This window comes from Narcine bancroftii, chromosome 2 (assembly GCF_036971445.1).
Source record: "Narcine bancroftii isolate sNarBan1 chromosome 2, sNarBan1.hap1, whole genome shotgun sequence".
Lineage (NCBI taxonomy): Eukaryota > Metazoa > Chordata > Chondrichthyes > Torpediniformes > Narcinidae > Narcine > Narcine bancroftii.
In genome coordinates this window covers 20,308,092-20,334,175 of record NC_091470.1, presented here as the reverse complement: position 1 = coordinate 20,334,175, position 26,084 = coordinate 20,308,092, and the positions used below count along the sequence as shown (strand labels likewise).

Sequence of the window (26,084 nt, the reverse complement as noted above, 5' to 3'; positions counted from 1 at the left end):
TTCTTTCTTAAACTTTGTGAATTCCGCACTCTTCATCGGCATTGCTTCACTTTTATTTGCGTTGATCTTGTACCCCGATACTTCTCCATAATCCTTCAATTTCTTATGTAATTCTTTTATTGATATTTCTGGTTCTGTTAAGTATACTATGATGTTATCTGCAAATAGACTGATTTTATATTCTTTCTCTTTTATTTTTATCCCTCTTATTTTATTTTCTGTTCTTATCAGATCTGCCAATGGTTCTATAGCTAATGCGAACAGTGAAGGAGATAGTGGACATCCCTGCCTAGTTGATCTGCTTAATTTAAATTGGTTTGATATATATCGATTTACCAGTGGTCCCTTATATAATGCTTTAATCTAATTAATATATTTCTCTGGTAGGTTAAACCTCTGTAGTATTTTGAATAAATAATTCCATTCTACTCTGTCAAAGGCTTTCTCTGTGTCTAAGGCAACTGCCACTGTTGGCGACTTGTTTCCTTGTACTGCATGGATTAAGTTAATGAACTTACAGATATTGTCCGTTGTTCGTCTCTGCTTAATAAATCCAGTTTGATCTAGTTTTACTATTTTTGGTACACAGTCGGCCAATCTGTTTGCTAATAGTTTAGCTATTATCTTATAATCTGTGTTAAGTAGAGATATTGGTCTATACAATGCTGATGTTAGTGGATTTTTCCCCGTCTTTGGTACTACTGTAATTATTGCTGTTTTGCATGAATCTGGCATGTTCTGTGTTTCTTCAATCTGGTTCATTACTTCCAGTAGAGGAGGAATCAATAAGTCTTTAAATGTTTCATAGAATTCTGTTGGGAGTCCATCCTCTCCCGTCGTTTTATTGTTCGGTAGTTTTTTAATATATCCTGTATTTCCTCTATTTGAAATGATTTTATTAATTTATTTTGCTGCTCTTCTTGCAAATTCGGTCATTCAATTTTAGCTAGAAACTCATCTATTTTGTCTTCTTTCCCTTCGTTCTCAGTTCGATATAGTTGCTCGTAGAATTCTTTGAAGTTTTCATTGATCTTCATTGGGTTATATGTAATTTGTTTGTCCTTTTTCCTTGATGCCAATACCGTTCTTTTAGTTTGTTCTGTCTTAAGCTGCCAAGCTAGTATTTTGTGCGTTTTTTCTCCCAGCTCATAATACTTCTGTTTCGTCTTCATTATGTTCTTCACCACCTTGTATGTTTGTAGTGTTTCATATTTTATTTTTTTGTCTGCCAATTCTCATCTTTTTGTTGTATCTTCCTTTGTTGCTAATTCTTTTTCTGTACTTGCTATTTCTCTTTCCAGCTGTTCTATTTTCCGATTGTAGTCCTTCTTCATCTTAGTTACATAACTTATTATCTGCCCTCTGATGAACGCTTTCATTGCATCCCATAGTATAAATTTATCTTTCACTGATTCCGTATTTATTTCAAAGTACATTTTAATTTGTCGTTCAATGAATTCTCTAAAATCCTGTCTTTTAAGTAGCATGCAGTTTAATCTCCATCTATACGTTCTCGGTGGGATGTCCTCCAGCTCTATTGCTAATAACAGGGGTGAGTGATCCGATAACAATCTAGCTTTATATTCCGTCGTGGGCTGACAACAGGAACAGGACTATCCTTGAGTATGTTTTGTGTCTACCCAAATAATATGAGTATTCCTTCTCCTTTGGCTGTTGTCTCCTCCATATATCCAAAAGTTGCAATTCCTGCATCGATTTAACCATAAATCTGGTTCTTTCTGCGAGTCTTTTGTCCAGTTTTGTCCATCTTTGAGTCCAAATTAAGGTTAAAGTCCCCTCCTATCAGTATATTCCCCTGCGTATCTGCAATCTTCAAAAAGATATCTTGGATAAATTTTTGATCCTCTTCATTAGGTGCATATACATTGAGCAAATTCTGAAGATATCTGACACTTTATCATTACATACCTCCCTTTTGTATCTATTATTTCCTCCTCTATTTTGATTGGTACATTTTTATTGATTATAGCTACACCTCTGGCTTTTAAATTATATGATGCTGCCGTTACGTGCCCTACCCAGTCGCTCCTTAATTTCTTGTGTTTCCTGCACAAATGCTATATCAATTTTTTCTTTCTTCAGTAAATTTAACAGCCTCTTCCTTTTGATTTGGTTATGTTTTTTTTTAAACTTTATTTAAAGGTTTTATCACATGAATAAAACAAAAAAAATTACATTTAAATAAAAATAAAAATAAAGTAATTATTACAACACAGCATTAATGTCCTAACTTAAATTAGTCTAACCCCCCCCATATATACAGCCACTAAAAAAAATCTATATATAAAAAAAACCCACCCCTCCCCCACCAAAATAAAGAGTGAAGAATTAATAAGGTTAATAATATTATATATTTAAAAAAACACTCACAAACAAACAAAAAAAAAACAGGTAAAAATACTAATTAAAAAAAAGTTATCAAATCTAAAATATCACACCTAAAATATATTTAAATCAAACTTAATTGCATGTACTTAACAAATGGAGTCCACTTCAGCTTATAAAAAGACATCCTATCTTGAATTGAAAAAGATATCTTTTCCATAATTAAACAACACTTCATCTCTAAATACCACCTATCTAAGGTTAATATATTTCTATCTTTCCAAGTAAGCGCTATACATTTTCTGACCACCACCAAGGCTAAATAAATTAAAAAAATCTAATAATCATTTAAGCCTAAGTCAATTAATGATTGCATATTCCCTAATAAAAATATATCAGGATCTAATACAACATAGATATTATATAAACTATTAAAAATAGATTGAATACCTTTCCAAAAACTGTTGCAATCGATCACAAAACCAAACAGTATGTGTAAAGGGAACAAGTTGATTATTATATAATGGCTTAATTACTCTTGGATACTTGTCCAATAAAGGCTCCAATACCACATTTAAATCTCCCCCAATCATCACATTGGAATTTACTTGTCCAAGTAATAAAAACATATCCACAACAAAAGCTGTATCCTCAACATTTGGAGCATAAACATCAAGCAAAGTCCAAGCCTCATTAAAGATTGTACAATTCAGTTTTAAGAATCTTCCACCATTTTTCTCTTCATTCTGTAACTGAAATAGTAGATTCTTGTACACCAAAATTGCCACTCCTTTTGCCTTTAAATTAAATGAAGAATAAAAAAAAACTTGTCCAACCCATTCACGTTTAAGTTTCAGATGTTCCTTATCTGTTAAATAAGTTTCCTGCAAAAAAGCCACATCAACTTTTAGTTTTTTTTAAGTAAACAAGTACTTTCTTATGCTTAATAGGATTATTTAAACCCTGGACATTAAGAGAAGCAAACTTTAATTTAGACCTTTCTTACAACAACACAAAGAAAAAAAAAGAGAAAAAAACCAAGAGAAAGAAAAAAATACCCCCTCCCCTTATCCCCTCTTAAAACTACAACAAAAAAAAGAATTTTTTTTTTTAAATAATAAAAAGAAACTCCTTAATCCAAAAAAATAATTAAAAAAAAAACAGGTAAGAGGTTACAGCTACCTCCTCCTGTCTGAACCGCACAATGCGGTAACTCCCACAAAATATTGGGTGTGAGATAACTCACACGTAGCTGACGACTTCTGGAAAATAATACCCACCCAGTCCCCCCTCCTAACTCCCATTTCACATTAAACTATCATCATTGTCTAAATCTTCTCGGAAAAAAAAATTTTTTTTTTTTTTTAATCAGCTTTGTCACTCCGACCACCATTGCTTCCATTTCTTCTTGAAATTCGATTCCCATCTTGCGTCTCCACTCTCTTTAGAGACCGTGGAGGACTACGTCGTTCCTGGAATTGCATGATTGGTAACAGTTGAGCAAAGTCCATAGCTTCTTTAGGGTTATCAAAAAATTTTGGTTGACATCCATCCTCGAAAATCTTCAATACTGCAGGGTATCTAAATGTTGCTTTATATCCTTTTTTCCATAGCACTTCTTTCACAAAATTAAATTCGCGTCGTTGAGACATAACTTCTTGACTCAAATCTGGATAAAAAAACACGATTGTTCTGGACCATCAAAGGAGATCTACTTTGTTGCGCATTTCTAATAGCCACACGCAAAATTGTCTCTCTATCATAATAGTTTAAACAATGGACCAGAACAGGTCTTGGATTCTGACCTGGGAGAGGCTTTCTTCTCAGAGCTCGATGAGCACGTTCCAGTATTAAACCTTCCGGGAACTTGTCTTGCCCTAACACTTGTGGAATCCAATCAGTAAAAAATTTTCTTGGATCTGATCCTTCTATATCTTCTGGCAAGCCAATAATTTTTACATTGTTCCGTCTGGACTGATTCACCAAATAATCAACCTTTTTCGCTAAATTTTTATTCTGGATTTGTAAAGTTTCAATTGTTTTATTTACGTCTTGTATTTGATCTTGTACCTCAACTATACCTTGGTCACAAACATCAAGTCTTTCATTCATTTCAAGCTTAAAAGCTCCATAATCAACCATCTGTTGAGTATTAATATCCACCAAGGTATTAAGCTTAGTATTAACTTGAACCAAAAATTTACCTATCTCTTTGATTGAAGAAGATAACTTAAATTCAAAATTCTTAATAAGCATATCAACTGGAATAGATTCAGGCAAAATAGGATCCTGCTGTTTCTAAGTCAAAGGATCTTCTATTCCTTCCCTTAGTTTAACTGCTTTTCTTGCAGTATGACTAAGTGTAGAAACCCCTGCCACAACCTCCTCAGCAGTATCAGAAGACTGATATTCAGGGTTATACTTAACCCATATTACATCAAAAGCCTTCATTACATCAAGATCCATTGAAGTCTTCATAACTGGTGGTGCATTTCGCAGCGCCACCGCTACATCAATCGGTGGACGTCTCTTTAAAGTCGGGTCTTCAGCTGGCGGTGTCTCAGCTGTTCCAACTGTCAAAGGTTCAGTGACAGCGCTCATAGCGGGCGTTGATTGAAATACACACACCCGGCTAGCCCTTTGTTCCAAAGGCTGCCGGGTGCCATCTTTAAAGACCCCTACCGGTACAGAGCGGAGCTCCATTGCCGAATCCTGCACTTCTCCTCTTGGATCCATTCCACGCTGAGTCCTGGCTTCTTGTAAACAGGTAGGCTCAGATAACTTTGGGAAATGTAATTTCTTAGCGATCTGTTGCCGTTTTCTTTTACTTTTTTTTAGCAATTGTACCATTAGAAGCTAATTCAGCACCTCTAACTATTTATAAACTTTTTAGAAAATTTCAACGGGCACTTATAGACAAAACAATAAAGCGTCAGGAGAGGACTGGAAGGCACGTCTATTCCTTACGCCATCTTGCCACGCCCCGATTTAGTTATGTATTCCGTTAATATTTATAGTCATATAGTTCAACATGACCATTTCATACTTTGTTTCTCTCTCATTTCTGCTTCCTCATCACCACCTTTCCCCCGTATCCATTTCTGTTTTCTTTTTTTGAACCCACTGTAAGACAACACTTCTAAAACATAAAATATTTTGACTATTCCCACATCTAAAATTCCCTTAACCCCAAATGTCCCCCCCTCTCTGAGTTGCCCCTTGTTCCTTGCCGGGCAACCACAACTCCCCTCTCCATTTGGATTGTGAACCAGCTCGCAAACGTCAACTGATTTTGCAGTGACTGTTATTCTCTCCCACCCAACCCCCTCCAGAAAAGACTTTTATCTTCACATATAACAAAGCTCACCCTCTTAATTCCCCCCTTACTTTCTTTCTTCCCTTTCTTCCCATTCTTAGTTCTTACTTATACATTATTTTTCTTCTTTATATGCAATTTGCCGTCATTCTTGTTCTTGTTACATCTCTTCATCTCTCTGTCTTTTTTGCAGGCGTTCTGCAAATTCTCATGCTTTCTCCGGATCTGAGAACAGTCTGCTTTGCTGCCCCGGGATAACTATTTTAAGCACCACTGGATATCTTAACATAAATTTATAGTCTTTCTTCCATAGGGTCATTTTTGCTGCATTGAACTCCTTCCTCTTCTTAAGGCCCACTGTCTTTATATTGTTTCTCCTATTACAGTTTTCCATTATATCCATCTTCTGAGCTAACAACTCCTGTGTTTCTTTAACTTTTTTATCAGATTCTTCCAATTTCCTTTTTAAGTCGTCCACTTCCATTTCTACGGCTGTTTCTCGTTCTTCCACTTATATCTGGATAGAAAAAAATTTTTTGACCCTTGTATTCCAGTGGTTTTTTGTCTTCTCTTATTTTTTTCATTGCCTTCTCCAATATATTTTCTCTTGTCGTATATCTCAGGAATTTTACTAGAATGGTTCTTGGTTTTTGTTGTGGCTGTGGTTTGGGGCTAATGTTCTGTGTGCCCTTTCTATTTCCATTCCTTCCTGTATTTCTGGCATTCCCAGGACCTTGGGGATCGATTCTTTTATAAATTCTTTCATATCTTTGCCTTCTTTATCTTCCTTAAGGCCCACTATCTTTATATTGTTTCTCCTATTATAGTTTTCCATTATATCCATCTTCTGAGCTAACAACTCCTGTGTTTCTTTAACTTTTTTATCAGATTCTTCCAGTTTCCTTTTTAAGTCATCCACTTCCATTTGTACGGCTGTTTCTCGTTCTTCCACCTTGTCTACTCTTTTCCCTATTTCTGTCATGACCATCTCTAATCTACTCACTTTTTCTTCTGTACCTTTTATTCTTCTTTTTATTTTATCAAATTCTCATGTCAGCCATTCTTTTAGTGCTTCCATATATTCTTCAAAAAATTTCCTATCTATCTACAGTCCATTCCCTTTATCTTCTATTTCTCTGTGCAGAGCTTGATGTTCTCCTTCTTCTTCTTCTGTCTCTGCTCTAGGGTTTGTGTCTTCTTCTTCTCTTCCTTGTATCTGTGTCTCTTCTGACTTTCTTGTTGGGCTGTTTATCTTAGTTTGCTGGGTATTTTTTAAAATGGGGTCTTGATGTTGGTCCTCTTCCTCTGGTCTGGTCATCTGCTGTGTCTCTGATTTCCTTTTTTCATTTTCATCCCTCCCGTTCCCGTTATTTCCTATATCTTCCCACTGGGAGCCCTGCTGTTGGGTCTTACCCAGCTGTTCAAGATGTGGACAGCTTCCACTCCACAGCTGGTCCCCCCCTCCCGTCGGTGTTGTCTTTGTCGTGCGCATCACGCATGAGCCATTCTGTTTGGCTCCGTGAGCTATCCTTGTAGTCCTGCGTTCAGTGGGTCGCAACCCTGCGGGGTTTCTACTGACCTCAGGGAGTGGGCTCCTCTTTCCACAGCGGGTCCCTGCTTCTTCGTTCAGGTAAGACTTTCACCTTTCTCTTCCGGCGTCTTTCCTTCATCTTTTCTTCCCGTTGTTTTTGACTTTTCTTTCTTTGGTGCCATTTCCTCCATACCTTTATTTTTTATTTGTTGTGGTTTGTGTTTGTGTGACTTTGCTTTTTCTTTACTTTTTTCCTTCTTTTCTGGAGAGGGCTGGTATTCTCCTACTGGCCACTACTCCATCACGTGACTCCTCCTCTTTGAGCCCTACTTAAGCCACATTCCTGCTCGATGATGTCAACAGAGGAAAGGGAGACCCCAGTGATCTTTTCGGCCTTTTTGATAATCTTCTGCATTAACTTTCTTTTCACCTACCATCCCATACAATGATGCAGCCAGATAGGACACTCTCATTTGTGGTCCTGCAAAATGTTGTCAAGATGTTATCCTGTTAAGAGGCTTGGGACCCTCTGTTATGATAAAATGGCCCATCATTGAAATGATTATCATTGATGAGTTGTGTGTTCACAAAACAGGGCACTGACTATGGAGCAACAAGTAATCTGCTGGAGGAACTTGGGGGTCAAGTAGACTTAGTGGGAGAAAAAGAACAGTTGATGTTTCAGGGTGGATGAAGAGTTCTGACCTGAAACATTGACAGTTCTACCTGACCCACTGAACTCCTCCAGCAGATTGCTTATTGTTCCAGAATCCAGCATCTGCAGTCTCTTGTGACTTAGCAGAATTTGGGTTTAATAGATTTAATTATCAGAGAGGATTATTTTCACAAAACTCCCAAGAGCAATGGGGGTCTGGAATTGATAATCTGAGAGGATGGAAGTGTCTCAGAGAAAAAAAAAACCACATTTCCATAATTTCTAGGTTACAGACTGAGGGAGCTAAGAAGTGAGAGTAGCCTATGGCCTATTTTTGCGTTGCATTTAGACAATGGATCAAATGGCCTCCTTCTGGATGATAAATTCCTTTAGCAGGTTAATGGGTCCATCCTTTCTTGGAAGTCTGGAAGAAAGACAAAACCTTCCCACAGGCAGTGAACTGCTCCAACAAACCCTCCAAGACCCCATTATTTATTTAGCAATTTTTGTTTATTTTTATATATGTATATATACGTACTGCATATGTATCATTTGTATGTGTGTATTGTCTGCATGTGTACAGTCGGATGACAATAAACTTGACCTTGACTTGTATTTTTTAAAATGATTGTCATCTGGAAGAAAATCAACTTTTCCAACATGACCTCTGGACATCCCAAAACAAATCACACCTACTGATGTTCCCACGACAATTTGCATTCAGTAATCTCGCAGAAAAAGTCATACAAAGAGTCTGGAAAAACAACCAACTGAAAAACCTCACAAAGATAAGCGTATACAGAGCCGTTATCATACCCACACTCCTGTTCGGCTCCGAATCATGGGTCGTCTACCGGCATCACCTACGGCTCCTAGAACACTTCCACCAGCGTTGTCTCCGCTCCATCCTCAACATCCATTGGAGCGCTTTCATCCCTAACGTCGAAGTACTCGAGATGGCAGAGGTCGACAGCATCGAGTCCATGCTGCTGAAGATCCAGCTCCGCTGGGTGGGTCACGTCTCCAGATGGAGGACCATCGCCTTCCCAAGATCGTGTTCTATGGCGAGCTCTCCACTGGCCACCGTGACAGAGGTGCACCAAAGAAGAGGTACAAGGACTGCCTAAAGAAATCTCTTGGTGCCTGCCACATTGACCACCGCCAGTGGGCTGATCTCGCCTCAAACCGTGCATCTTGGCGCCTCACAGTTTGGCGGGCAGCAACCTCCTTTGAAGAAGACCGCAGAGCCCACCTCACAGACAAAAGGCAAAGGAGGAAAAACCCAACACCCAACCCCAACCAACCAATTTTCCCCTGCAGCCGCTGCAACCGTGTCTGCCTGTCCTGCATCGGACTTGTCAGCCACAAACGAGCCTGCAGCTGACGTGGACCTTTACCCCCTCCATAAATCTTCGTCCGCGAAGCCAAGCCAAAGAAAGATGTATCATTTGTATGTGTGTTATGTCTGTATGTGTACAGTCGGATGACAATAAACTTGACCTTGACTTGTATTTTTTAAAATGATTGTCATCTGGAAGAAAATCAACTTTTCCAACATGACCTCTGGACATCCCAAAACAAATCACACCTACTGATGTTCCCACGACAATTTGCATTCAGTAATCTCGCAGAAAAAGTCATACAAAATGTACCAGTTAATTTACTTTGTGGCCTTGGCTGCGGGATAAATATCGAACATGAGCCAGAATGAATATCCCTGCTTTTCAAAGTCACTGCGGTGGCAACTTTTATGGATGTGAACCAGGTTTAACCTCAACCTGAAACACAGCATCTCAAACAATTCAGCACTTCCTCAGTATAACGCTAGCTTGTCTATCTTACTTCCTTGCTCAAGACTCTGAAGGGGGACTTGAACCAGCAATCCCTGCTACAGGTGCAAGAGAGCTCCCCACTGAGCTACAGATGACTCTCTGGGCAAATGATCCAGCCATTTTTGATATAATCAACTGCAACAAACAATAATAATCAGCTAATTTGCTTCTCTTTTCTGATGATCTTCTTCTACCTCAAAACATAAGAGCAGACCCAGAGCCATTTCCATGGGATTATGTCTGCGAGCCAAGGAGGGAAGCTTGAGTCCAATATTCACATGGTCAAAATCATAATGTTGTTAAAAGATGACCCTCCCTCCTGCTTCTTCCTTTTGCTCATTTGTACAATTGAATTTGAAGATCTGTCTTTTCAGTCTTGTTTGGAGAATTATAAAGTTTACAATCTAAAAGGAAGCTGTCTGCAATGCAGTGGCTCTTTGAAAGAACCATGATATTTTGTCTACAAGGAGTTTATGTTCTCCCCATGTCTGTGTGGGGTTCCCTGGGTGCTCCAGTTTCCTCCTACCATTCAGAATATACGGGGTTGTAGGTCAGTTTGGGTATATTTGGGCAGCACAGCTTTAAATGGAATTGGCTTGGACCATGCTGTAAATTTTTTTAAATCCTAATTTTGACTCTTGATTCTCATTCTCAAATATGGTCTAATCTTCAATCAGTGTGAATAGCTTTCACCACCCTTTGAAGAGGAAGCAAACTCGATCCAATTTCAGATCTCAACAACTCTTTGAGTGGGTAATGAGGGTGGGAGGATCAGTTCATCTCCTCCATTTGTGGAAGTATCAGAATAAAAAGAAATGCTGGTGGGAGAAAGGGTTGATCTTGTTCGATCTTCTTTAGTGGGAGGGTCAATCATTAGGGCATGCTCCATACAAAATTCGGCATCTTAGTTACGATTCTGTGGGATGAGTCCCCAATTTTGCCCTCTACACCTCCCCCTCAAACTGAAGAGGAGAGAGAGGGAGCTTTGCAATGTTGGCAACACTTTATAGAATGAAGCGACACACTTCTGACTGGCCAAATGAAGCTCTCTCTCTTAATTCCTGCATGAGAAACTCTCAAACTAAGGTAAGTTGGAAACGCCTGAAAGAACTTTGTAGCTCAGCAGAGAGAAAGGGAATTATAGAAGAATTGTCCTTCTCAATACCTTGAAGATTTGATTGCTGTTTAATACTTCTGTGCCCAGCTGTTGCAGGTGTATCCACTGTGAGTTATGCACCTGATCTGCGTAAATCAAAGACAGATTACAAGGTGAGTTGACTTAATTTGTCTGGTATAAATTACTATACAAGTTACAAATTGGTTCTATCTGTGTGGTCTTAGAGCATTGAAATAGGAACAGGAATCCTTCAAGCCTGCTCCACAATTTCACAAGATCAGGTGAAAGCCATTTTTCTGCCTGATCCTTCTGGCCCACAATTCCCTTGTTGTTTAATGATCTGACTACCTGCATCTCGCATATTCTTAACCAGCTGACAATATTGAACGTTCAGTGAAGGTGGTTTTCCTTCCCTCAATCCCAAATATTCAACTTCTTACGTTTGACTCAGTTCAAGACTCTTCAATTGGGGGAAAAAGAGAGGAAGGAGAACAAGTGAGGGCAGGGAGATCGAAGGAGGAAGAGAAAAATGGGAAGATGAAAGGATAGGAATATTTAAAATTATTTTTGTTTCCAAAAATGCGGGCAATGTTTCACCACAACCTCCTCAGTTGGCATTGGGGCCCAATCCTGAAAACAGTTAACTTATCGCCATTATAGCACCAGTGACCGGGTTCGAATCCACCGCTGTCTGTAAGCAATTTGTACATTCTCCATGTGACTGCATGGGTTTCCTGCGGATGCTCTGATTTTCTCCCACTCTTCAAAAACGTACGGGGATTGTAGGTTAATTTTGTATTTGGGAAGCATGGGATCATATGCGGGAAGGGCCTTTTACTATGCTGTATGTCTCAAAGAAAATCCTTCTGCTACGTTTCCAACTCCCAACTTCTCCACTTGACTTCCCTGTGCTCCCTGTGTGAGGTTAGGGCCTGACCGTTGTTGGATCACAGTGCCCCAGCACTCCTGAGCTGCTGGGAGACAGGATGTCTCGTTTCATCAGCTTATGTTCAATCCAAAGCATCATCCCAGAGGTGGAAGGGCACAGTGCTAACTGCAGAAAACGGCAATATCAAAAATCTTGGCACTCCTTTCTTGTAGCAGTCTGCTAGATGAAACACCTTGAGACTGCTTTTAAAGTTAATAGGTACCATGTAAAGGTACCTATCTTAAGGGCCAGGAATCAGCAGAATTTTAGTTTGATTTAGACATAACGTTCAGCACAGGTGTGGGTCGAAGGGCTTGTCCTGTGCTGTTCTCCATACTATGATGTGTTCCCTCTTACACGAAATGCTCCAAGATTAGAAAGGAATTTCAGAAATTATTGAAATATTCATTTTAGATCTTTGTGTGTTTTTTTTATATTTGACATTATCTTATAATTTCAGACAGTCGCTTCCTTTTCTCACTGTCTTTAAAGATCCCGCTAATTGTCCAATGTCATTGTGAAGCTTGTTCTTGATCCTGATTTTGTTCCTTGTTCCATTTCCACAGGACTTTTCGATGGACTGGAACCCACAGGAGACAGTTAGACAGATGCAGAAAGGCCGAGTATGGTGACATTACTGAAGATTTTTCTTTTGTTCTTTCCCCACCAACGTCTTTCTCTACTCATTTTCTGCAGGCATCACCTCCTTTCCACCAGGCATTTGTTATCTCCTTGGTCTGAATATCTTGACTCAGAACATCTCTTGGATTTTAAACCTTGGGGATAGTTGAGGGGTGGTGGGGGGGTGGGGTGGATTGATGCCATCAGATCTGAGTCTGATCCTTGTCTTTGTCTGTTATTCACCTATGATGAATTCCCAGGATTGTTAAAATGACAAATTTAATCCGCTCCCCTTCAATTACAAATACTGTAGACAGTTGGAGAAGGATGCAATGGCTGTGGTCTGTGAGTTGATATCCATGAAAATTCCAGTGACCCAATATCCACACCCAATTGATGCAACCCATTGTAGCCCTATGGAATGATTCCTTTACTGAGATCCAGTGGCTTAGATCAGGTTGATGTGGCCAGTTGCAGTGAGTCAATGTGAGATCCAGTAACTGTGGCCTGATGCAACATGCCTGTGACCGAGATCCAGTGGCTGTGGCCCATTACAACGAGCCAGTAGATGAGATTCAATGGTGGTGAGCCAGTGTCTTTGTTTGTTCTGTATTGAGGTCTCTCTGGACTGGAGGTGGAAAGTAAACTTTAAACTGGAAGCAGTTTTCAAGACATGTATACACTCATTACTTAACAGGAATGCCTAGTTCTGTCTGACTCCTGCATTGATTCTGTTTTCAGATATACTCCTTGGAGAAGTTTCGCTCTTTGAAAGACAAGCTTCTCCTTGTAGATGAAGCTGTGCAGACACATGATGGAAATGTCATCACCGCTGTAAGTGTTCCCTAGAAACTTGGTTTGAAGCTTGTTGCTCTTTGCCAACAGGTGCTGTGAATCTTGATCGACGTAGAATTGGTGACTTACTGAAGACTTTTTTGAGGCTTGTGGAGAAATCAAATGGGGTAACCCTAAAGAAACAGGATATAATTCTACCTCAACGAGAATATATGTGAGATTATTAGGTTCAGGTCTACGAGTTTTTTGGAAAAACACAGAAATGCTGGAGGAACTCAAGCCTAATAGTTTTGGAAACATTTTGATCAATCTTTTCTGCACCCTTTCCAGCTTAATGATATCTTTCCTCTAGTCTAGCTGGTTGACCAAGACTGCATACAATACTCCCAAGTATAGTAAAAATAGACAGAAAATGAGTATGATGAGGAGACTGGGGTGGACGTTAGAAGTGTTTTGCTGAATTGCCAATTTCTGTGCAAAAAAAGATGTAGAGCTCGTCAAAAGAACCAAAGACTTGTTGATCCAAACCAAGGCTTTTATTAGCAAAAGACAGGAGCTCTTCACAGGTGGCCGACCAGTCCGGAATGATCCGACCTGGCTAGAGACACAACCCTTTAAGGCCCAGGCAGTAGGCGTGGCTTAGCTCTCAGCCAATCGCTGTAAGCACAGTCTAGATACAGTAACTATATACACTATATACATTGGTGATAGATCTGTACTATCACAAAAAATAACCATTCCTTGCCCAGTAAAGGATTATACACTGGCTGGGTATGGCAAAAGCAGAATTGGTGTGATTTTGTGCTGGGAGATTTTCAGATCAACTGGGAAAATTGCCCAAAAATGGCAGATAGAATGCCATTCGATTATTCTTTTCTCACTGTCGTGACTGTGTAGTCACTGACTATGGTGACACAGGTAGGTAGGGTGGTGAAGAAGGCACAAGGCATATGTACATTCATCCGTCAGGGCACAGTTACAGGAGTTACAGCTGTACAAGGCACTGGTGAGGCTGCACCTGGAGATTGTGTGGAGTTCTGGTTGCCCAAATGAATGTTTTCATTGAACTGAAAAAAATTCACAAGAACGTTACCAGGACCGATCAGCTTGAGTTACAAGGAGAGGCTGGATAGGCTGTCTTCTTGCCCTAGAGCGTTGGAGGCTGAGGTGTGACATTATGAGAGGCACATAAAATCATGAGCGGCATAAATAAGGTGAATGGTCTTTTTTTTCCCCAGGGTAGGAGAGTCTAAAACTAAAAAGAACTTGAAGGAAACTTTTTTCCACACCGTGTGGTGAGCACATGGAAACAGTAGCAGAGGAAATTGGAAACATGGTACAACTGTGATGCCTGAGAAACATTAAGACGGGGGGAGTCACGTGATGGAGTAGTGGCCGGACGGTGAACTCCAGCCCTCTCCAGAAAAGTCGGGAAAAACAAGAGAAAATACAAAGGCACAGAAATACAAGTTAAAGAAAAGTGAGTATAAAGGTGGAAAGAAGATGGAGACAAAAGGAGAAAAATCAAAATCAACGGAAAGAAGAGAGGAAGAGAAGACAACGGAGGAAAAAGGTGAAGGCCTTACCTGTCCGAAGAGGCCCGCTGTGGAGAGAAGACCCCACTACCTCAGGTCGGTAGAAAAAGAACTACAACAATGGCTCACAGAGCCGAGTAAAAGTGCGCAACCGCGCATGCGCGACTCCTCGCGCATGCGCGATGCGCATGAAAAAAAACACACCGACGGGAGGGGGGACCAGCTGGGGAGTCGATCTCCACAGCCGGCAACGACAGCTGCAGAACACCTGCAGCAAGAAGAGACCACAGAAGACAATGGAAACAAGAAAGAAGAGGAGGAAAGGGCAGCAAAGAAACAACAGATGGCCAACCCAGAGGAAGAAGAAGAGGACGAATACAGTGAAATAGATAAAGGGAAAGGCAAGGTAAAGGATATACTTGCTCTTGTTAGAGGATACATGGAGTCATTTAAAGAATGGCAAACACAGGAATTCAATGATTTAAGAAGAAGAATAAACAACACAGAAAAGAAAATAAATAAAATGGATATGACCTTAACAGAAATGGGGAAAAAAATGGACAAGATGGAAGAGCGGGCAATAGCAGCAGAAATGGAGGTAGAAGACTTAAAAAAGAAATTGGAGGAATCTAATAAAAAAACTAAAGAGACACAAGAATTACTAGCCCAAAAAATAGATATAATGGAAAATTATAACAGAAGAAATAACATAAAGATAGTGGGCCTTAAGGAAGATGAAGAAGGCAAGAATATGAGGGAGTTTATAAAAGAATGGATCCCTAAGGCCCTAGGATGTCCAGAACTACAGCAAGAAATGGAAATAGAAAGGGCACATAGAGCATTGGCCCCTAAACCACAACCACAACAAAATCCAAGATCTATTGTAGTAAAATTCCTAAGATATACTACAAGAGAAAAGGTACTGGAGAAGACAATGGAAAAAGTAAGAGAGGGCAACAAACCACTGGAGTATAAAGGGCAAAAAATCTTCATTTATCCAGATATAAGCTTTGAACTCCTAAAGAAGAGGAAAGAGTTCAATACAGCAAAAGCGATTTTATGGAAGAAAGGATATAAATTTACACTGAAGCATCCTGCGGTATTGAAAATATTTATTCCAGGACAACAAAACAGACTATTCTCAGATCCAGAAGAAGCACGAAAATTTGCAGAACAATTACAAAAATAGACTGAGGGATGAAGACGGGTAATGAGAGCAAAAATTATCACGATTGATATGTATGTGGGTAAAGACAAAAATAGACTGAGGGATGAAGACGGGTAAGGAGGGTAAAAATGACCACGATTGATATGTATGCGGGTAAAGAGGTATAAGAGTGAATAGAGACAATGGGCATATGTGAAAGTATCTGTAATTAGAGGAAAACATAGAGAGTATAGACAAGAATTAATAAGGGAAGGTAATGGAATAGAGAGAATAAGGAGGGAATTAAAAGAGTGACCTTTGTGACATATAAAAAGCGAAATCTTTTCTGGGGGGGGCTGGGTGGGGGAAAAGAGCGGTCACTGCAAAATCAGTTGACGCTTGCGAGTGGATTCGCAAATCCAAATGGAGAGGGGAGATGTGGTTGTCCGACAAGGGATAAAGGGCAACTCAGGAGGGGAAGGGGAGATTGGGGATAAAGAAGATAGAAATAGGAGAATAAGGAAAATGTTGGATGTTGTAGGAATGTTGTCTGGTAAAGAGTTGAAAATAAGAAAACAGAAATGGAAAAGGAGGAAAGGTAATGATGGAAAAACGGAAAGAGAAGATAAACAAAATATAAAATGGCTACGCTGAACTATATGACTCTAAATATTAATGGAATACATAACCAAATTAAAAGGAAGAAACTACTAAATTTACTGAAAAAGGAAAAAATAGATATAGCATTTGTCCAAGAAACACACTTAACTGAATTGGAGCACAAGAAATTAAAGAGAGATTGGGTAGGACATGTAACAGCAGCATCGTATAATTCAAAAGCAAGAGGAGTGGCTATATTAATTAGCAAAAATGTGCCATTTAAAATAGAAGAGGAAATAATAGATCCAGCAGGGAGATATGTTATGATAAAATGTCAGATATATTCAGAGCTTTGGAATCTACTTAATATATATTCACCTAACGAAGAAGATCAAAAGTTTATGCAAGATATCTTTTTGAAGGTAGCTAATACGCAAGGGAACATACTAATAGGAGGGGATTTCAATCTGAATTTGGATCCAAATATGGATAAAACGGGGAAAAAAATTAACAGGAAGAACAAAGTAACCAAATTTATAATTAAATCAATGCAAGAAATGAAACTTGTGGACATATGGAGGAAACAAAACCCAAAAGAAAAGGAATACTCACACTACTCGACTAGACATAAAACATACTCAAGGATAGACCTATTCCTGTTATCAGCCCACATTCAAGGGAGAGTTAGGAAAACGGAATATAAAGCTAGACTATTATCGGACCACTCACCCCTGTTATTGGCAATAGAGCTAGAGGACATCCCTCCAAGAATGTATAGATGGAGATTAAACCCCATGCTACTTAAAAGACAGGATTTTAGAGAATTTATTGAAAAACAATTAAAAATGTACTTTGAAGTAAATACGGAATCAGTGGAAGATAAGTTTATACTATGGGACGCAATGAAAGCATTCATTAGAGGGCAAATAATAAGTTATGCAACCAAGATGAAGAAGGACTATAATCAGGAAACAGAGCAGTTGGAAAGGGAAATAATAAACATAGAAAAAAAATTAGCAATAAAGGAAGATACAACCAAAAGAAGAGAATTGGCAGATAAAAAAATAAAATATGAAACATTACAAACATATAAGGTGGAGAAGAATATAATGAAGACAAAACAGAAATATTATGAACTAGGTGAAAAAACACACAAAATCTTAGCATGGCAGCTTAAGACAGAGCAAACTAAGAAAATGGTATTGGCAACAAGGAAAAAAGACAAACAAATTACATATAATCCAAAAGAAATTAAGGAAAACTTCAGAGAATTCTATGAACAATTATACCGAACCGAAAACGAAGGGAAAGAAGGGAAAATAGATGAATTTTTGACTAAAATTGAACTACCAAAACTACAAATAGAGGAACAAAATAAATTAACAGAACCATTTGGAACAGTAGAAATACAAGAGATAATAAAAAATTTACCAAATAATAAGACACCAGGAGAGGATGGACTCCCAATAGAATTCTACAAAACATTTAAACACCTAATATTACCGCCCCTCCTGGATGTAATCAACCAGATTGATGAGACACAAAACTTACCAGATTCATGTAAAACAGCAATAATTACAGTGATACTAAAACAAGGGAAAGATCCACTCTCACCAGCGTCAAATAGACCAATATCTCTGCTAAACACAGATTATAAGATAATAGCTAAACTATTAGCGAACAGATTAGCAGAACAGGTACCGAAAATGGTAAATTTAGACCAAACTGGATTTATCAAAAAAAGATGCACAACAGACAATATTTGTAAATTTATTAACTTAATTCATGCAGTAGAAGGAAATAAAGCACCGGCAGTAGCAGTTGCTTTAGACGCAGAGAAGGCCTTCGACAGAGTAGAATGGAATTACTTGTTCAAAGTATTGCAAAAATTCAGTTTACCGGAGAAGTATATTAATTGGATTAAAGCATTATATAAGGGACCGTTAGCGAAAGTGACAGTAAATGGACATGTATCAAAGCAATTTAACTTAAGCAGGTCAACGCGGCAGGGATGCCCACTATCACCATTATTGTTTGCGCTAGCTATAGAACCACTAGCAGAATCGATAAGAAGAGATAATAATATAAAAGGAATAAAAATAAAAGACAGGGAATATAAAATCAGTCTGTTTGCGGATGATGTGATAGTGTACTTAACAGAACCAGAACTATCAATAAAAGAACTATATAAGAAATTGAAGGAATATGGAGAAGTGTCGGGATACAAGATAAACGTAAATAAAAGTGAAGCAATGCCTATGAATAACGCGGATTTCTCAAAATTTAAGGAGGAATCCCCATTCAGATGGCAAACGCAGGCAATAAGATACCTAGGTGTGCAAATAAACAAAAATCTAGGCCAATTATATAAACTCAATTACAATCCACTAATGAAAAAATTACAGGACGATTTAGAGCATTGGAAAGAGCTACCACTAACACTGATAGGAAGGATAAACTGTATTAAAATGAACATTTTTCCAAGGATACTATACTTATTTCAGGCATTGCCAATACAACTGACAGAAAAATTCTTCAAAGAGTTAAAGAAAATAATAAGGAAATTTTTATGGAGAGGGGGGAAACCGAGGATAGCACTAGATAAATTAACAGAATGGTATAAACAAGGAGGCTTACAATTGCCAAACTTCAAAAATTATTATAGAGCCGCACAATTAAGGTACCTATCAGATTTTTATCAAACAAGGGAAAAACCAGACTGGACGAGACTAGAATTAGATAAAATAGGGGAAAAGATACCTGAACACATATTATATAAATGGGACGAAAAATTGGTACAACATAGAACTTCTCCAGTATTACACCATCTCCTCAATATATGGAAGAAGATTCATGTAGAAAGAAATAAAATAAATTACCAAATACCAAAACTAATATTGACGCAAAATAAGCTACTCCCTTTTACAATAGACAACCTTGCCTTTAGAAAATGGGAAAAAAAAGGGATTAAAAGAATAGAAAATTGTTTTTCAGGAAGTAGATTCTTATCCTTTGAACAAATGAGAGATAAGTACAATATAACTGGAGATACAGCGCTGGCATATTACCAACTGAGATCCTACTTGAAAGATAAATTAGGAAGCAACTTGAGTTTACCAGAGGGAAGTAACCTTGAATATGTGATTACAGATACAATGTTAATCAAAAGATTTATAAAAAATATGTATATTAAACTGCAAGAAAAGGAGAATGAGGAAACAAATGGTAAAACTAAACAAAAATGGGAACAAGATTTAAATATAAAGATAAAAAAGGAAACATGGGAGAAGTTATGCTCTGGAACGATGAGAAATACAATAAATACGAGGCTGCGTATGATACAATATAATTGGTTACACAGACTATACATTACACCGCAAAAGTTAAATAAATGGGACCCAACAGTATCTGATAGATGTTTTCGATGTAAAAAAGAAAGGGGAACAACAATTCATGCAATCTGGACATGTGAGAGAGTAGAAAAATTTTGGGATGATCTCAATCAGATATTAAATAAAATAACAGAAAACAATATACCAAAGAATCCAGAGATCTTTCTCCTAAGTAACATAAAAAATAAAGAATTTGGAATTGACTTGGAAGATGCACAAAAAAGATTTGTCAAGATAGCCCTAGCCGTAGCAAAAAAATGTATTATGTCAACCTGGAAATTGGAAGATAATTTGAAAATACAACAATGGTATATAGAAATGAATAAATGTATTCCATTAGAAAAAATAACATATAGTTTAAGAAATAATATTGAAATATTCGAACAAGTATGGGAGCCTTACATTAAATACAATAGCGAAAACCTACCGGGAACAAACATTACCTAAGTTGATGGAAGGAGAAGAAAAGAAAAGAATGGACTCAGTAGAATTTCTGGTGTATTTTTGTTGAATGACAACATTGTCTAACTGAATTAATGCAACCTAGATTGTATACCTAAAATGGATGAGAGGGGGGGGGTGGGGGGGTGGCTTGGGAGGAGGGAGGGGGGAGGGAGAAAAAGTCACTGTAACTGTGTGGAAAAGAAAAAGTGTATATCATGGCTATTGTGATTTATGGTGTGAAAAATAAAAAAGTTAAAAAAAAAACAAAAAAAAAAAGAAACATTAAGACAAGTACAGTAAAAAAAAAACCCCAGTATTTGCCAGCTATGGGGATTGGTAGATAGCGGTTTCTTGAGATTGCATGTTGCCTGGATTGACGAACTCACTGCTAGAGGGTCACCAATTTTAAACTTTTGTATTTTTTCCCTATTAATTTTTTTGCTGGTTGCTTGAATTCTGGATGACGGGATTTTAGTGTACTTGGAGGGGTATGCACCAAACACACGGGAAGGGGCTGAGCTGGAGGGACAGTCTGATCGACGTGGACAAGCTGGCCCAAAGCTGAATAGCTCAATGATTCTCATCACCACGCCTCTTTTCTCTTTCATGAGCCATTGAAGAAAGACTGTGCATGAAGGCCTGTATCCACATGAGTCAAACATGATTTCATTAAAATGTACAAAACTCTTAAAGTCTCTCCAGTGTAGATGTGAGTGAGGATTAATTTTTACACTGGTTGGGGTCACAAAAGGCTTTGTAGCTTGTAACATACTTGGTCCTACCACCATAGGGTAATGCATGTTAACGCGGTAGTCATATTCCAACAGCACAATTCTTTCAATTATTATAAATATCTTTGAACTGACAACCTTCATTAGGGAAGGTCAGCTACCTGTTTTGAGCTTGTTTTGGAGTCTGTTTACAAAAACTTGTTCTTTTGTTCCTTTCAGGTTTTGATCTTCCTGAAAAAAACATTAAGCAAAGGTAATTTATTCTTGTCCCTCTTCTGTTTGTAATGTTGATGTGATTGTAATAGAGGGAGGGCAGTGAAGGTTCATGAGACTAAATAACATGGTAGAGCTGGTCTCTCTCCAATCCAGGGACCTGGGTTCATTCCCAACTCTGGCTGCTCGGTCAGCATGGACAAGTTGGGCCAAAGGGCCTGCTTCCTGGCTGTGCATGTCTATGAAGGCTAACATGCAAGTTAGCTTGTGCTCCCAACATTATTTTGCTGAGTAGTTAAGTCTCAGCCTGAGGGATATTGGGATAATATTGTTGGGTTCAGGTTCTTGTGAGATGCTGAAGAAGTTGGCTATTGGGGTTGGACCCTGAAAGGATTCCTTTGTCACCCATCAGCCATTGGTCACCAAGTCAGAGAAGGGATTATGCATTAGGACCTGTAGCCTGAGATGGGTATATAGGACAAACTGCCAGTGGAAGCTGTAGAGACAGGTACCATTGCAACATTTGAAAGACATGTAGGCAGTCACATTGACAGGGAAGGTAGTCAAATGGGACCAGCTCAGGTTGGCAGCTTGGTCAACATGGGCAAATTGGGCTGAAGGGCCAATTTCCATGCTGTATGGCTCAATGGCTCCCAATTTTTGACATCAATCGATAGGATGACTTTGGGGGCAAACAGATCCTGGAAAAACTGGAGCAAAATACAAAGAAAGAGCCTGAGGAACTCAGCAGGTCAGGCAGCATCCATGGAAAGCAAAAGCAATCAATGTTTTGGCCCAAAAAGCCCTTCATTCCCGAAGAAGGGTATCAGCCTAAAACGTCAACTGTCTATTGCTTTCCATGGATACTGCCTGCCTGACCTGCCATGTTCCTCAGGCACTTTCTTTAAGGTCAGTTGTACTAAAGCTTGATATTCTTCTTGTGGCCACATGATGGCACTGTTCCATGCGTCAGGGGCAGCGAAGTCTTCAAAAGTTCCTTTTATTGTCATGTAATCTTTTGGCTTGGCTTCACGGACGAAGATTTATGGAGGGGTAATGTCCACGTCAGCTGCAGGCTCGTTTGTGGCTGACAAGTCTGATGCGGGACAGGCAGACACGGTTGCAGCGGTTGCAAGGGAAAATTGGTTGGTTGGGGTTGGGTGTTGGGTTTTTCCTCCTTTGTCTTTTGTCAGTGAGGTGGGCTCTGCGGTCTTCTTCAAAGGAGGTTGCTGCCCGCCGAACTGTGAGGCGCCAAGATGCACGGTTTGAGGCGAGATCAGCCCACTGGCGGTGGTCAATGTGGCAGGCACCAAGAGATTTCTTTAGGCAGTCCTTGTACCTCTTCTTTGGTGCACCTCTGTCTCGGTGGCCAGTGGAGAGTTCACCATATAACACGATCTTGGGAAGGCGATGGTCCTCCATTCTGGAGACGTGACCTACCCAGCGCAGTTTGATCTTCAGCAGCGTGGATTCGATGCTGTCGGCCTCTGCCATCTCGAGTACTTCGATGTTGGTGATGAAAGCGCTCCAATGAATGTTGAGGATGGAGCGGAGACAACGCTGGTGGAAGCGTTCTAGGAGCCGTAGGTGATGCCAGTAGAGGACCCATGATTCGGAGCCAAACAGGAGTGTGGGTATGACAACGGCTCTGTATATGCTAATCTTTGTGAGGTTTTTCAGTTGGTTGTTTGTATAGTCTTTTGTATAGTCTTCCAAAGGCGCTATTTGCCTTGGCGAGTCTGTTGTCTATCTCGTTGTCGATCCTTGCATCTGATGAAATGGTGCAGCTGAGATAGGTAAACTGGTTGACCATTTTGAGTTTTGTCTTGTAATAATACAATTAAAATGCTATATACTTCAGCTTTTGCCTGCTGTAAGGCTAACAAAAAGTTGCCATGAACATTGCCCAGTGCCTTTAACAACAGGAGAAAGAGAAGCAAAAGAGTGTCCCTTCAGAGACACTGAGTGTCTGTGGATTTTCCTCCAGGGTTCCAGTAGCCACTGCACAAATTCCAGTTTAAACCATCATCAACCCAAACTGCAGATTCAAACCTCTGGTGTACTATCAGTACCCAAGATTCTTCAGGAGCCCTTCTTGCCTTCAGCACCCTTTTGAATCCTGATACCTGGTTCCTGTGAGCCAGTCGCCTGCAGCCTACATGGGCCCTTCAGCCGCTGAGCTCCTCGCTGGTCGGCTGCTGTGGTCACTGTAGTGTAGGGTGTCCTCTTGTGCTTGGCCTTTCAACATGGGGTGTTCTCCCTGTTTATGGTCCCCTGCGCCGGGTCTGCTGCTCCCCTGGAGTTTGCAACCCCTCATGATATGCTACCCAGCATAGCCGCCATCATTTGGGCACAGATCCATGGTTGCAGGAAGGTTTTTTTTAAAAAACCAGCTCCTATGTTAGATTATTTAAAGCCTGTGCGTGCCATTGGCATGAGGACCTGGCAGTAGGACCCTGCGGAGCAGCCCTCCCCTGCTCTCCCGGGTCCCCGCAGACGGCACATCTGCTGTTGCAGCCATTTTTTCCACATCTGTCCAAACATAAGTCGGCCAGTGGAGAACAACATTTTGTCAAGAAATGCCCCTCCCTTTAACCACCCATGGCCAAGTGCTGATGTAATGTCACAGAGCTGGAATGTTACCTCTGTTTCTCCCTCAGCAGATTAAATTTAAATTTAAACATACAGCACGGTAACAGGCCCCACAACCCCATGCCACCCAATTACCCCCAATTATCCTACAACCCCCGGTACATTTCGAACAGTGGGAGGAAACCGGAGCCCTCAGGGAAAACCCACACAGACCTACAAATTCCTTACAGACAGCGCAGGATTTGAACCCCAGACCTGATTGCTGGCGCTGTAACAGCATTGTGCTAACAGCTGCACCAACCGTGCCACCCCTTTATTCTTATTATTAAAAATAACAATGTGAAAATGGAAGCAGAAATAGAAGTTTATACTTACTCCATCATGCCTAATCTCTTAACTCAGGGCCACATTCCTGTACTGACCCTATATTCTTGATTCACCCAGTATCCAGAAACTTGGGCTTGAGTGACTGAGATCTTTGGTAGAGAATTCCATATGTGGGTCACAGTCATGGCCAGGAGAAGAAATCCTTCTTTACTCTTGTGTTGAAAGACTGAATTCTTATTTTTGCAATTGTGATCCTTGTTTCTCCACACCCCAGCCTGGCAAATATCATTGCCTCTCGAGGCCCTTGGCTGCTAAATTTGCCACTCCTTTGTCACTCCCTTCCACCTTGCCAGTTGTTCGCCCATCAGCACTGCATCCAGTGCTGTTCTGTGACAAAGCAGAATTGCACAATGCTCCACCCACTAATGATGCACTCACTGCTATTCCGTGATCGACTGAGCCCCTGCAGGGTTTTCAGATTTCAGATTCATTGTCAGTATATATACATGACATCACATACAACCCTGAGGGTTCTTTTTTTCTGTGGGCCAGGCAGAATTACCACTAATTGGTAGTGCAAAAATATACTGTACACAGTGTAAGCATGTAAACAAATAGAGAACTGTAATCAGATAACAAATGTAAACAAGCTGACTGTGCAATACAGAGAGAACAAAAAGAAAATCAACAAAGTGCACAAGTAAGAGTCCTTAAATGAGTCTCTGATTGAGTTTGTCATTGAGGAGTCTGATGGTAGAGGGTTCCTGAACCTGGTGGTGCGAATCTTGCGGCACCTATACCTCTTTCCTGATGGCAGCAGCGAGAACAGAGCGTGTGGTGGGTGGTGTGGGTCTTTGATGTTTGCTGCTGCTCTCTGACGGCAATATTCCCTGTAGATGTTATCGATGGTGGGGAGGGTTTTTCCTGTGATGTCCATGGCTGTGTCCACTAACTTTTGGAGGGCTTTGAGCTCAGGGGTATTGGTGTCCCCATACCAGACCATGGTGTAGCTGATCAGCACACTTTCCACCACACCTTTGTAGAAATTTGCCCGTGTTTCTTGTGTCATACCAAACCTCCACAAACTCCTGAGGAGTAGAGGCGCTGAAGTGTTTTCTTCATGATGCCATTGGTGTGTTGGGTCCAGGAAAGATCCTCCGAGGTAGTAACTCCCAAGAACTTAAATTTGCTCACCCTCTCCACCTCTGAGCCCCCAATGATCACTGGATTGTACACCTCTGGCTTTCCTTTCCTGAAGTCAACAATCAGCTCCTTAGTTTTGGTGACATTGAGTGCAAGGTTGTTGTTGGTGCACCATCCAGCCAAGTTTTCAATCACCATCCTGTATGCCGACTCATCACCCCTTTTTATACAACCCACTAGTGTGGTATCGTCGGCAAATTTGTAGATGGTGTTATTGTCTTACTGAGCCACACAGTCGTAGGTGTAAAGTGATTAGAACAGGGAGGAGTCACGTGATGGAGTAGTGGCCGGTCAGGGAACTCCAGCCCTCTCCGGAAAAGTTTTTAAAAAATACACAAAACACAAAGGTACAAGAATAAAATTTAAAACAAAGTAAAAGTAAAGGTGGGAAGAAAATGGCAGTGAAGAGAGAAAAGTCGAAATCAACGGGAAGAAGAGAAGAAGAAAGAACGTCGGAAGAAGAAGGTGAAGGCCTTACCTGTCCGAGGAGGCCCGCCGCGGAGAGAGAAGCCCGCTCCCAAAGGTCAGTGGAAGTCCCGAGCTCGGGACTACAAAAATGGCTCGCAGAGACGAGTAAAAGTGCGCAACCGCGCATGAAAAAAACACACTGACGGGAGGGGGAAACAGCTGAGGAGTCGATCTCCACAGCTGAGGATGACAGCTGCAACACAGCAACAGGAAGAGAACACAGAAAACAACGAGAACAAGAAAGAAGAGAGTAAAAAGAAAACAAGGAAACAACAGATGGCCAACCCAGAG

The 26,084-nt window shown here is 40.0% G+C and overlaps 1 protein-coding gene across 3 annotated transcripts in view; it reads left to right on the top strand.

Moving 5' to 3' along the window:
• Nucleotides 1-26,084, top strand: part of vipas39 (VPS33B interacting protein, apical-basolateral polarity regulator, spe-39 homolog) — a 109,362-nt gene that overhangs the window by 48,328 nt on the left and 34,950 nt on the right. For all 3 annotated transcript variants that reach the window (XM_069916050.1, XM_069916048.1, XM_069916049.1), the window contains 4 exons: nucleotides 10,885-10,949; nucleotides 12,292-12,348; nucleotides 13,088-13,180; nucleotides 21,210-21,243. In XM_069916050.1, the coding sequence (XP_069772151.1) occupies nucleotides 10,885-10,949; nucleotides 12,292-12,348; nucleotides 13,088-13,180; nucleotides 21,210-21,243 (249 nt within the window). The remainder of the gene's footprint in view (nucleotides 1-10,884; nucleotides 10,950-12,291; nucleotides 12,349-13,087; nucleotides 13,181-21,209; nucleotides 21,244-26,084) is intronic.